Genomic DNA, 14,351 nt, shown 5'->3' on the forward strand with positions numbered 1-14,351 from the left:
ATTCTTTGGACTTCGGTTTTTGTTTTAGTTGAAATTATTCAGTTCAGTATAATTGTCTTGTCACGAAGCGGGGAAGCAGCACAGGAGCGGGGGAAATCGGGTGAACACAGGCGAAGATAGGCTTAGCCAAACTGCGACGAGAATCAAAGACGAAAGAACAGAAGAAATACATTGGGAAAGAGAACTGGTCGGGCATCTAGTGTTTTTGTGACGGGAAATGACCAACGCAGACATCCCACCGACTTCCGCAAACTGACAGCGGCTCCCTGACACCCGCCAATGATGCGCGCAATGTCCCATAAATCTGTCGTTCCGCTACTCAGCGGGGGTAAAAGAACCACTGGAACTGATAACCTTGGTTTGAACATTGGGGGTGGGGTTGAGGTCTCCACCCATTTAGGGAGAGACACGATTATTGTGAGGGAGGGGGGTTTGATTATCGAGGGGGCACAACCCAATAATTTACGCCCATGGTATTATCATAATACCAGCCAAGCAATGGCCAGCACCCCGCTCTCCAGGATGCTCCTCGTCTGCCTCCCTGAAATCAAGATCCCTAAGGTGGGATGTCTGCCAACGAAAAAAGAGCCCGATCTTATCTAAATGGTTTTAAGACAGATGAGTAATGAATCGGGGCTTGTCATCACAGACCTTCCCGAGGTGTCAGCTAGGGCCGAGGAGGCACTAATTTGCACTAATCGTCTGTTATGAAGAGGGACAGTCGGTAAAATATACCGATGGGGGGTCCCTGTTAGTAAATTTAGTGTGAAACCCGCCGTGAACCCGCAACTGTACCGTTACAGGCATAAATGACGAGTCAGCTTCTGGTTAGTCCCCGATTAACGCAGCGAAAATAAACGCGAACTCGTTTTCGCTTACTTCTTTTTCCTGGAATGGCTTACTACATATGGCTTTATATGTGATTTGAGAATGTGAAACTGAAAGTTTTAGATTAAACGCTTTAGTATTGCTTTTGATTTGCTTATGAGATTTTTTAAAAAAGATAAACGTACGGTCGTTTTTTTCTGTTACTTATCTGCAAAACTGCATAGTAAATGTCAAACATAACTGAATTATTATGCAGCCGTACTGGAACAGTTTTATTTGTTAGAGATAACGTGATTTCTGGTTTAACCTTACATTGTCGATATATATATAAAAATAAACCGAATATGTAATCTGAAACCCTCAGCTCACCCCTGCATCACTTTACCCGACGAACGGTCATAAGGTGGCTGGATGGGTTTCGAGTTCTAAATCAACAATCAAGCCTCAAGATAGGATGTATTTCCTAAGTTCAGGAATTTATTGAAAGAGGAAGTGCTTGCGTGCCGCCGACTGCGTGTCATTATTGTTATTATTTAACCCGAGTGCAAGTAGTCAGACAGCAGCACCGGCTGGCGCCCGATGAGGTACAGTAGCGCACTCACCTTCGCGATGCGTAACACCACAGCAGGGAGTAGTGTACATGTGGGACAGTCATTGTTTCATATAGGCCTACCATCTAACGCTTTTAAAAACAATTTGTTGAATACTAGCCATTCTTTTGAATGGGAGGCATCATGCCGCGTATTCTTCATGTAATTCCTGTAGGGGCGAATTGTTGTAATGGATATTTTAATAAGGCTTCTGTTCTGCCATTAAAGCTTTAGTTACAAACTGAGTGCCACGATTGACAGTTTGAGATGGAATCCTATGAATACTGCTTTTGAAGCTTTTTTCGGTTTTTATATTCACAATATAATTTAAAACAGACATATAGCCTTTTAACTTGTTCCTTTATATTGAAATTTCGGTCACACTTTACTTGAGGGTACACAAATAATATAGCAATATACTTATCATTTATATATTAATTAACCACAAACTAAGTGTTAGTTACAAACTGATGTCATGTTGTTCCTCATTAATGAATCATGATGCAACTTTCATCCCAATTACCGTATTTGTTACTATATCTGTTAATTCTGTAAATCTTAGTTAGCTACTGAAGAAACCACTGAAGAAAGTACTGTAGGAACTATTGAAGGTAAAAGCAATGAGTAACATGTGAAATACTGATCTCCTGTTTGTGCATCATTAATGAATCGTGACACATCTCATTCTAAGTAGGGACTGTTCTTGTTCATGATTTGTTCTTCAGTAGTAACTGAGTCACTACTAAGTATTTATGTACTCAGTGTTACCGAAATTTCATATTAGCCTGGGACAAATCAACTGAAATGTAACATTACAATTTATAATTATTATTTTGGAATTAGAAGTTCCTGCAGGAGCCCTGACGGTGTAGTGATGGTCACAAATATAGCGGGTAAGGAGGTGGTGCATCTACCCACAACGTTGTGAAAGTGTTACATTGCATTACATGTGAATGGGGTTGGTTTGTTTAAAATGCAAGGTACCTCTCCAATCTCTTTTTAAACTTCCTGTGTTCTAATGATTATTATTTAGTGCTTTAGCTAATTGTTTCGCTACATTAACAAAATGTTATGTTATGATTTAGGTGGTGTGCATTTTTAATATTTCAAGTAAAGGAAAATTTCATATTGTTTGTTTTTTATTGTTACATTGCACATTTAATTAGAATTCTCAGTATTTAATTCTTTAACAACTCAAGTAATGTTTAATATTTAAACATTTTTTTTCCTAGGTGAAATTAACATGGCCCGTCTCTTGTTATTACAAGTGGTCTTGTTGCCAAGTGTTCTTGGTATGATATGATATTGGTTTATTCTTTTGCTATAATACTGCTTCTGTAATATATAGCATTATAGGAACTCAAGAGTAAAATATGTAATCTCTCCACTTTTCGATAGAACAGCAAATGCTGCATCATTATTCTTAAATATTACGATGTGTACTGCTTTGCATTCTTTAGTGCAGTGTTTCCCAGTCTGGTCCTCGGGGACCTGCAGACAGTCCAAGTTTTTGCTCCCTCCCAGCGCCCATAGAAGGCTGTCTAGCAGGGAGCTGGGAGGGAGCAAAAACCTGGACTGTCTGTGGGTCCCTGAGGACCGGATTAGGAAACACTGCTTTAGAGTGTGAGTGGACACAGGTAACATTACTAACATTGCTGACTGAAGCATACTGTCCTCTTAGGTCTCTTCACGGTGGAAGTGGCTAGTCCATCCTACCAGGCAGAATTTGATGATTCTGTCAGTTTGGAGTGCAGATTCGCGCCGGTGGACAGCACCTCTAATCTGTCTGTATTCTGGCACCGCATCCTTCCGAAGCCCCCACTGGGCGTCTACAGCTTACAGAATGGACAGGAGGACCTCAGCTTCCCGGACCCACACTTCAGTGGCAGAGTAGAACTCCCGAAAGATAGCTTAAGTAGCGGAAAAGCTCTGCTTAATATCAACAAACTGAGGATAAATGACTCTGGGACATACCAGTGTCTTGTGGAGATGGTAGGTGCTGACTACAAGCAGACAACCCTCACTGTAAAAGGTGAGTCGTGAGGCCAAATATAGTGAAGTACGTCAAAATCAGCTTAATTTTGCCAGGAATTTGTTCTGATGTCATACATATGTCATACATATGTCATCTATTAATATTTAAACACAGCTATTTGGCTGAGAACTGCAGGTGTAGTTATCTGCATTTTAAGCATTGCTCCTAATGATATTAGAATAAGAATCAAGTTTATTGGCCTAGTTTGCTCACACATACAAGGACTTAAGTAGTTATACTCTCTTGTGGAGAAATTACAGACAATCATTTACAAGCACACGATAAGTTACTGTGCTACCACAAAACAATACTCATATACTGGAGTATATAAAAAACACGGAACAGATATTTTCTGGACAATGAATTTACAGGACAGTAAAATGATGTGCTGAGATATGTACAATAAATACCATTTTATACAGAAGTTAAGTTAAAGTGACTGCTGTAGGCAGTTAGCTGTTCCTGAGCATGACGGTGAGTCACTAGACACTGTTCATGTGTCGGCATGTTTTGGCATGTAGTGATCATGCAGCACCAAACACACCGGAGCAATTGGCAGAATTTGTAGCCGGGGTCTGAGGGGTCAGCAATGATTTTTCCAGCCCGTTTTCTGACTTGAGAGGCATGCAGGTCCTGGACGTGGGCAGAGGGGAGCCAGTGACTTTTTTCTGCAGTCCTGATTGTCCTCTGTAGCCTGTGCTTGTCACATAGGGTAGCCGATCCTAACCAGACCGTGATAGACGTGCAAAGAACAGACGCAATGGATGCTGTGTAGAAGTGTATCAACAAACATGCGTTTTCATTTTATGTCACTTTGTAGCCACGTATCAATCAGTTAAGAAGAGCATAAGAAGTACTGGGGGAGATGAGGTGGAGTTGTCCTGCCAAGCAGAAGGCTACCCACTAGCCAAAGTTGTTTGGACAGACGGGAGAGGCAGAAAACTTGAGAATGACAATTTCACCAATTTCACATCTTCAGACCAGCTCATCCACATCACCAGCCAAGTCACCATAAAAACCTTCAGCAACAACTACACATGTACCGTCATGGGGGAAAGACAGCCACATCCATTCGCCACATTTACCATTCCAGGTATGGTTATGTTTCTTTATGATTATGGCCGTGGTGAGCGCTGATGAGTTATTCAGTTATAATAACCCACACTTGTCAGGGTAATCTAAAACCTATCCTAAGTAGCATGGGGCAGAAGGCTGTGCTGCGTCCTGTATGGGTTGCCAGGTTTTCAGAGGACACACGCACACCTGTAAGCGTATCTTTGTGGGGACCGCTCATTCATTTCTATGGGAAACATGCTAATGCTATCTATGACAACCTTAACGCCAACTCAGCCCTAACATAAGTGTCTATGTCCTTGTGAGAACTCTCCATTCATTTCTATGGGCATAACCCTAACCCCAACTATGACAACTTTATCCCCAAATATAATACAAGGCTTTTGGTATTTTTAGGTTTTTGATAGCATTTGCAGATTTTTATAAAATTTAATTTCCTTTCATGGGGACCAAAAATGTTCCCACAATGTCAAAATGGCAGATTTTCATTACATTATAAGGACATTTAGTCCCCATGATGTCATATATACATGATTACACACACACACAAAGTGGAGGCAGGGTTCAAGCCCTTGACCCTGAAGTATGAGACGACGGTGCCACCCTGAGTATTGCATCATATCTGCATCATGTGATGTCATAACTGAGACACACTGAGGGCAGCCTTAATGTGAATGAGCTCAGTTGGTTGCACTGTTGCCTCACACTTCCAGGTGTGCAGGTTTTGCATCTCGCCTGCACTCTGTCCCTGAGTTTGCACATAGCACCATTTCCCTGCCACAGTCCTGAGACATGCGTTTAGGCTTTTTGAAATCATTAAATTTCCCATAGTTTGTGTGTGTATGTGCACTATTATTGACTGGAATTACATCCAGGGTGTAACCCAGCATAAACCAAGCCCAATGCTGCCTGGGGTAGGGACCAGATTAATGATGGATGGATGTTACCTTCAAATGTCATTTGTGGATTGGCTGATTCTGTGTAATTTTGTCGTTGCTTGATGGACAATTTCATGAAGATTCAAGTTGGTTGATTGTCATTTTGAAAACATGGGATGAAAGGGAACGAAATTAAGCACCGAGGTCCCGTGAAACAACACTATGAAAACAGACATTCACTCCAATAAAAACATACAATAAATAAAAAACCCTAAATAATGTAAATAAAGGTACAGATGAGTATTAAGAAAAGTGCAATAGTGTTACGATATGTGTATAAATATTCATTGTTATTGCACAGAAAAAAATCTCTAGTGTATAGCAGGGTTTGTGAGTCTTATCTCAGTGGAAAACTGCTCTCTCTCCATGATAATAGGTGCTGCTCAGACATTTCCCCTTGTGTTTGGTAAAAACTTGGGTTCTTTCCCTGTTTTCCTTGTATCATATAGCTTGTGGTTTTGTTATCAGAGTTATTGTCTAATTGTTGGACTCACAGTCATATGCCACAGTTTAGGTCGATTCAGTACTGAAACTCTAAAACTGCAGGAAGTACTGAAATCAAATAAAATCATACATTTCTTATTTACAATTTGAATCTGGCTAAATGTTTACCCAGGCCTACCACTACACGTGGAGACATGTTTGGTGCAAATTAATTCAGTTTAGAGAAGTGAACCGTGTTAGGAATGTTTGGCGTATAACAAGGTTATTTCCATCTCATGTCTGCATCCTTAAACGGTTTTTACTGAGTAATGACCAGAAGATTATTCTTAGTTGCATGAGAACAATATCAAACTGAATATTTAGTTTAGTTATTAATAAGACTCTAAATGCAATGTACTTAGAGCACGAAAGTAGTACAAATGATTAAAGTGTAGTTTTAAAAATGCCATCATAGTTAAAAGATATTGTTGTTACTAAAATATAATCTAGAAATTATGTAAATATAACCTTATAACCTAAAGCTCTGACTTCCTATCATCCACCTTAACTACATGAAAATATGTTGGTATATACTGTATATTGGTACATACAGTGGGCTAAGCCTGTGTGGTCTGTGATCAGAAGATCACCAGTTCGAACCCAGCTTCAGCATGTCTGCAGGTCCTTGACAAATGACATATCAAAGGAACATCCATCCATCATTAATCTGGTCCCTACCCCAGGCAGGTTATTACATACACCTGGTAGTGTACATGTTTTATAATTCACTATACTCAGCATTATTAATATGATCATTATTATTATTATTATTATTATTATTATTATTATTACATACACCTGGTAATGTACATGTTTTATAATTCACTATACTCTGTATTATTATTATTCTATTCATATAACCTCAGGATGTTCACTTTATATAATTTCTCTATAGATACAGATATATTTAAAATTAATTTATAAACAAACTTCATTTCCTTTATTGCCAATGTCTAGTTAATGATTGACAACTATAAATACATTTAAGAAGTTTTAATGATTTTTTCCCCCTCATTATATAACCTTTAATTAGGAATGCCTTAATGTAAACTTTAATAACCTGTCTTTTCTTCACAGAGGAAATACCTGGAACTTATTCAGGAAAACCCCCTATTGGTCTTGTGTTTCTGGCAGTCTTTGTTGTGACTGTGGTAACGGCTGTAGCCTTGCTCTTATATCACAGACAGAAAGGTAATGTCGTCGTCGTCTTCATCCCCTTAAGAGTCCCTGTTCCTGTGTGTTCACTTTGCACTTTTAACTTGATTGAGAACTGAAAGTCTGACATTTGATAAGGGACGTAAAGCAGCCGTCTGTACTGAATTATTTAATTGTTTTAACACTGGCAGTCATTGTCATTAAAAAGAGAAAGCTGGCTGGGTTTAAGTGTGACTCCCGGGGATGTCTGTCACCCACAGAGACTGTTTCATTTCCATGAGGGAGCATAAGACGAAGTTGTATTTTTGTTAGGAATTCATCATTATTCACATAAGACTTTTCCTGAACAGCATGAATCAGCAAAATCTGACTGTCATACATTGGGATAAACGCCCCTATATTCATCAAAGGAAATGAAAATAATCTTGGAGATAACGTGGGTGTTTTTGAGGTTGAATGGTGGTTAAACAGGGAGCTGTCCTTTCCCGCGGCTCAGTGGCAGAGTGTGTGTGAATGCAGCCACGCACTCGGGTATTGGTCATGTGCATGCATATGTTCTCGCGGTGGATTTCCCCCACAACCTCCAGTAGCGTGTGAATGAATGTATACCTGCGCTGTGTCCTGTGTCTTGGTAGTTTTGCATACCCGGGTTCATACATTATTCAAAAGGTTCCTAGTGGAATAATTATTTTTATCTAGGCATCTAAGTGTCTGAGCCGTCCATGTGTTTGAATTGAGAAATTAATTCCATTAACAATTCTGGCCTGTTAGCTAAAATATCTTCATTTTCTTTCTTAGGCCACAAACGACACAATGCTTTGAGGAACAATGAGTATCTAATTCAAGAAAACATCGCTGCTGCACGTGAGTATCAATTTTTCCCAAAGCTATGGAAACACCAAGCTGTAAATGGGACTTACATTTTCCCTGTGAGAAAAATTACTGGTTTCATTCTGCAGTTTTTTTTTCTTTCCAGCCACCAGTATTTTTTCCTAACACAACAGAAACTGCTACAATACCTCTTATCGTAAATGCTGCTCACTGTGTTTGATAAACATATACATGTATAGAACTGCATTCATTACCAAACTGGGAGGAGAAGGTAACCAGTTAAATGCACCAGGCTTCCGTAGTGCCACTGCATCACAGCAGTCTTTGTAAATGCTGAAAACAAAACACTGGAGGTAAACATGACACAGAGTTAGATTTATATAATTGCATCACACATACTGTAGCATTCAGTATAGCAGCCCTGTTATACAGGTACTGTACTGTGCAAAAGTCTTAGGCAGACAACGAAAATGTTTAAGGCTGTCAGTAAAAGTAATACTTTACTTGAGGAGGCACAAATAACTTGGTCATGAACAAATATACTAACAGCACAAAATACATGAATCATCTTGACTGATTAATGATGAATGAACATGGAATCAGTACATGGCTAACATGTAGTTTCTGGTTAATTAATACATTAAGAGTGTAAAAAAATTCACTGGTGTGTTAGACAGTTGCTGCAAATACTGGGGTGATTTTAGGAGAAGTTTTCAAATGGCTAAGCTGACACATTTTGACAGACGTATCCACAATACACCATGAAGACCATTTATCATAATGTACTATGTATTCTTTTGGGTCTTTTTAGGGTGAAGTTATTCAAGTAATATTGTCTTGAGTGAGCTGTTGGGAACAAGCACAGATGCCACAAACATATTTCATAATCGTTAAAACAAAATTGTCAGTCTAATTAATATTTACTAGTCTTTAATTCAATAAATTTCTTAAGGGCCTTGAACATTTAAATAGCTATTTGTCACTCATAATCACTTGTAATCAGTATTTTTAATCACGATTTACAGTAAATATAATTTACTGTTATATTTTCACAAAAACGCAAAACCTCTAGCACAACAAAATAAAACTTCTCAGAAACTCACTTCCTGAAATTATATTCTATTTCTAGAAGTAGGTTTACTATATTTAATGCTACATTTAATACAGTACTGTATTTTATTTAATACATTATATTTAGAACTACTGTAAATTGTGTCTTTGATCAAATTCGTGGAACTAAGTAGGGTTGCTTAGTTTCTTTTCCTGTTGTGTGTGACTTCTGGAAAACATTTTATTACTCACTAATTACAGAAACACTGTATATAATACTATAAACTATTATAAACTGTTTGCTTATATCCTGAAACTTTACTGGGTTATTGCATTTATCAGAAAACATCAGCCACCCCTCTAATGCTATACCATCATTATTCTGCAAAATCATATGTTCAGAATAATTTGTGGTTTTATGTCAAATCTCAGATAAATCTAGTATCATGACATTTGGAAGCTCCCTCTGTGTTGCACTGGCTGTTTTAATCTGACTAGTTACGCGGCAGGAGCTGGCCAAAGCATGTGACTGCATGTGACTTCCGGTTGAACTCATCACATGAGCTCGGATGATCAACAGAATAAAAATAGACTAAAGCATGCCTTTTATACATCAGTGAGCAGCCACTGATGGTTAGCATGCAGAAATCTGTAAGCACATCATTTACGTGTACGGTCATTTTTGACATCGCAGATGTCCGCGTTTCGTCACTGGCCCTGTAAGAATGTGTGTTTATTCTGTATTTGCAGTGGAAGAGGGACAGGTGGGGGAACTGAGGAAGGTGCTGAAAAACAGACACGTGGAGCTTTTCGCGGAGGTGGAGGAAGGGCAGCTCAGGGCCCTTTGTGACAATGAGTTACCTCACAGGCTACGCAGCAGGTATGACTGCAACACAGTGTGCTAAAATATCTTTAATCTATCCATTAATCCATTATCAGCAACCTTTGATTAAATCAGGCTTGTGGTAATTCTAAACCAACTGACAGAGAAAATGCAAAGGATAGGGCAGGTCATCAACACTGGATGATATATATATATATATATATATACCTACAGTCACAGGAGTAACTGGAAATTTGGAGCCTCCTGATAATGGTATATTGGGCCCACTCGGTTAAATTTTCCTAGTTGAGCCCTCATAGATCATATGGACAAAAGTATTGGGACACCAGGCCATTACACCCACAGTAACTTTTATGACATCATTTTAAATCCATATGCATCAGTATGGAGTTGGTCCCCCGTTTGCAGCTATAACAGCTGCCACTCTTCTGGGAAGTGGGTGGGAATTTTTGCCCATTCATCTAGAAGAACATTTGTGTTTTTGTCTTTATGGACCCTGCTTTGTGCACTGGGGCACAGTCATGCTGGAACAGAGAAGGGCCTTCCCCAAACTGTTCCCATGAAGTTGGAAACATAGGATTCTCCAAAATATCTTTGTGTGCTGAATCATTAAGAGATCCCTTCACTGGAACTAAAGGGCCTAGCCCTGATAAACAACCCCATACCATTATCCCTCCTCCACCAACTTTACAGTTGGCACAATACAGTCAGGCAGGTAACGTTCTCCTGGCATCTACCAAACCCAGACTCGTCCATCAGACTGCCAGACAGAGGAGTGTGATTCATCACTCCACAGAACACATTTCCACTGCTACAGAGTCCAGTGGTGGCGTGTTTTATGATACTCTTCAGAACGACTCAATCTTTCACACATTTGTAAACCCGACTGCATGGTTAGGTGCTTGGTTTTACACACCTGTGGGAATGGGTCAGAATCAAACACCTGTATTAAATTATTAAAAGGTGTGGCCCAATACTTTTGTTTATATACATGTAGTATATTTTGGGGACACTTTAAAGGGTGGGGCCCCCTGAATCTGCCAGCGTATCCCTTCTGAGGGCCCACGGTTAAGCATTTTTGTATTCTCAGCTTACCCGCCTTCCATTATCATATTTTGCATATTTCATATGTAAATCTAAAATCATCAGTTATAGGTATGTCTGTGCATAGGTAAGCAGGTGAAAGGTCGATTGCATTTTCAATTTTGTTGTTCAAGTCACAATGACAATAAAGATTATCTTTATCTTTTATCTTTAATGCCACTTTAAAATTGGCTTTCAGTTCACATTTATGCTTTGTATAATCATGCTTTTTTCCTTGGGTACATTATAAATATTTCGGTTTAGTCATGTTACTGTGTGAAAGGGCGCGTAGGCGGCTGTGGAGGTGAATGTGACCACTGCTTTCCACTGCCATTGTTTCAGGGAGGGCGTGACGGTCGACGTCACTTCTCTCCTGCCTGACGTGAGGGAGACTGTGCTCCTGGAAGGGAAGACCGGATGTGGAAAGTCGTCTGTGGCTCTCAGCTTGGCCTCCATCTGGGCTCATGACTTCGACTGGGATCCCTTTGGTGTCACACAACTCCTGCTGCTGATCCTCGTGACCTGCAAAGGAATAATGGGCGACCTTTTCCAAGAGGCAGCGTCGCAGCTCAACTTGGGGGGCCAGCTCACAGCTGAGGGTCTCCGGACGCTCATGGCAGGGCCGGTCGAGGGGCTGCTAATCCTGGACGGGTACAGAGAAGGCAGCAAGGAACTAGATGAATCCCTGGCCAGGTTTCTGAGGGACAGGCAGATATGCCGCGTGCTGATCACGGCACAGCCTGGTCAGTGTGGCATTCTGGAAAAGAGCTGCGGAACCATTCTTCAGCTCCCCAGTATGGAACCTGAAACTCAAGGACTCTCCTGAAAGTCATCAAGGGATAAACTGTTGAACTGAAGGGAAGCCTTGGAATTTTGTTTTCCCGTAGTGCCTTTGACATGCATGTCTGAGTGTTGAATGTAATCATTTTTTTCTGTGTATGACACACTTGACACATAAGATTATGGGAGAGGAGGACTTCGAGCATCAATATATTTACATCGTCTTGTTGCTGAAGCTCTTATCGGGGGGCAGCGTGTGGCTCACTGGCCTAAGCCTGTGTGCCTCTAATCGCACAGTCAGTCAGGCGGGTGGGTGGGTAATCACACACCGGTTCAAACCCAGCCTCTGCACGTCTGTAGGTCCTTGAGCAAGGCCCTTAACCCCCAGCTCCCTGGGCGCCCCAACAGGTGGCTGCCCTTCACAGACAGCTTACTCTACAAAGAGCAGGTTGAGGGAGGCGTGAAGACAATTAAGTATCTATGATGATTATCTAAAATAAGTTACATGGACGTCATGAAATTCACTGCTTACAAATAGTGTACAATTAATGTGCAGTGAAAACACTCAGATTAGTCGCACTGCTGCAGGAGGGGTTTTAAATTGGACTGATACATCACACACTGCATTAAGTACTGGTCCTGAGAAAAAGAATGAGGCTGTTAAGGAGAGGAGAGTAATCCTAGCTGCACACACAAAAAGCCAGACAGATACTCCAGTTGTTGGGTATGCAGTGCTAATCAGGAGCTGTTACGTGAGGGTCATTCCAGACAAAGGCAATACTCCAATAGCAGAAGAATTTCTATATGCAGTTTTCAGCCGGGCAGGGAGAAGTGAATCAGTCGAAACACTTCCCTGTAGCTTAGCTAGCAGTGCATTAAGCAACACAAAGGTTGTGGATTCAAATCCCAGGCAGCACAAATGAACTGTAGCTTTTCCATCTACTGCTGTGGATGAAAGTGTCTGATGAAATACTGTAAAGGAATGTAAAGCAGGAGCCAAAAGACTGGGGATCGGTCATCGATAGCTGGGGAAAGGGAAGAGAATGCGATGTACTGTAGCTAATGGCAGAGTTTCCATTCACTGATAATCATTTACCGGTATTTCATAATCATTTTAATGATTGCTGTTATGGATGTTTATGAATCAGCCAATCACGTACATTGATACTGGGGATATGAATCTCATTTTATACTGTCTACTGGGCTATAACAAATGTAGTGAACTGTTTATTGTTTGATGACTCCTGTAGATTCAACATGATATAGATTCAAATGCGTGTGAAGCATACGTGTGGGACTGTTGAATCCTTGAAAACACTGCATTGCATTACTGAATGTACAGCTGTGTGAATTAATATATGAAGGTCATAGTAACCAATAAATAGTATTCATAAATGAATGAATGTTATTATTTTTCTAATCTTGATTTTTATTATCTTCAGCTTGTGCCAATGTACAAAAAACGCATTTGGCTGGTATTACCTTGGTTCACTCTGAGGGAGTATAAGAGGAATGTGTGCGAGCCAGTTAGGGAGGAGAAAAATAGCTGTATCCTATTAAACAAGCAACTATAATGCTGCTGTGTTAAGTTCCTTCATTTGTGTGACAGGGTATTTCCCAGTAACCTACCAGCCTTCTGCCAAGGTTACTGCTGTTTAACTGGTAAGATCTGACTTATTTACAAAGCACAGTTGCAGACGTGCAAGCTTATTCTGGACAGGGTCTCGCACAGAACCTTCTATCTACAAGTAATGATCAGGGAGCAGGGTCAACCGGTCCCTGTAGCAACTGGGGTTAAAGATGATTGAAGATGCACTATAGCCTACAGCTGTATAAAAATTTTACTCCCTTTCAATAATAAAGAAGTAAAAATATAATCAGTAGTGAAGGAATTTTTGCACTCTGTGGATGAACTTAAAATTGATGGATTCTGATGCTGAAGGGTTTTATTAAAATTTTTGAATTAACCTACCTGCCACACAACTTACATGCAGGGTCAAGTCACTTTATTGTTATGTCACACACATTTCTGTGATTCTTTGGAGCATCAGACAGCTAGAACAAGAACTGCATGCAATAAACACTGGATAATTAATTCTGGAGGTAAATAAAAGAATAAAAATACAAATAAACAACAGAACACAACAATTACAGCAACAATGACGCAGTGCAAGTAATAGATGTGAACATGGGTGCAGGACAGTATGAGGAAAATGTGTACAAGCAAAATTACTGTGCCAGCCAGCTGTATGGGGTCCCGAGTCTGCAGAAGGTGGCCCAGCTCTGGAAGACATCCTATGAGGGAGGGTCACATTTTACTTGAGGGGACATGAATAATGTCATAGTACATGCTTAGATAATGCATTAATTAACCAGCAACTAAGTGTGATCCCATGCTTGTGTGTCATTAATCAAATGTTTGATTAATGATGCACAAGCATGGGATCACACTTAGTTGCTGGTTAACAAATAGTTCATGTATTCCATTGACACTAAATTAGTTGACAGTTAACTAATTAGTTATATAATGGTAAGACTTCACTTGGAGCAATTTAATTATTAACTCATTTATTACTCAAGAACAAGTCATGAATTAATATAGGGTTCCCCATGAAATACATGGGATCAGACAACATAAACACATAGTTATGGGTTAATTA

At 40.0% G+C, this 14,351-nt stretch overlaps 1 protein-coding gene across 4 annotated transcripts; it reads left to right on the forward strand.

The window, feature by feature from the left end:
• Positions 1 to 450: 450 nt before the first annotated feature.
• LOC111854157 (uncharacterized) lies at positions 451 to 13,090 on the forward strand. Of its 4 annotated transcripts, none has more exons than XM_023831823.2 (9): positions 451 to 561; positions 2,262 to 2,311; positions 2,651 to 2,710; positions 3,100 to 3,450; positions 4,274 to 4,546; positions 7,026 to 7,139; positions 7,902 to 7,967; positions 9,735 to 9,864; positions 11,254 to 13,090. In XM_023831823.2, exons 2-9 carry the CDS (start codon positions 2,293 to 2,295, stop codon positions 11,735 to 11,737), a joined length of 1,497 nt encoding a protein of 498 aa, XP_023687591.1. In that variant the 5' UTR covers positions 451 to 561; positions 2,262 to 2,292; the 3' UTR covers positions 11,738 to 13,090. The 4 variants fall into 4 exon arrangements, with proteins under 4 accessions (XP_023687591.1, XP_072570684.1, XP_023687589.1 ...); XM_072714583.1 differs by having other exon boundaries at positions 477 to 561; positions 2,265 to 2,311; XM_023831821.2 differs by lacking the exon at positions 451 to 561 and adding an exon at positions 929 to 1,412.
• The last annotated feature ends 1,261 nt before the right edge of the window (positions 13,091 to 14,351 follow it).

The sequence above is a fragment of the Paramormyrops kingsleyae genome, chromosome 7 (assembly GCF_048594095.1).
Source record: "Paramormyrops kingsleyae isolate MSU_618 chromosome 7, PKINGS_0.4, whole genome shotgun sequence".
In the NCBI taxonomy this organism is placed as follows: domain Eukaryota; kingdom Metazoa; phylum Chordata; class Actinopteri; order Osteoglossiformes; family Mormyridae; genus Paramormyrops; species Paramormyrops kingsleyae.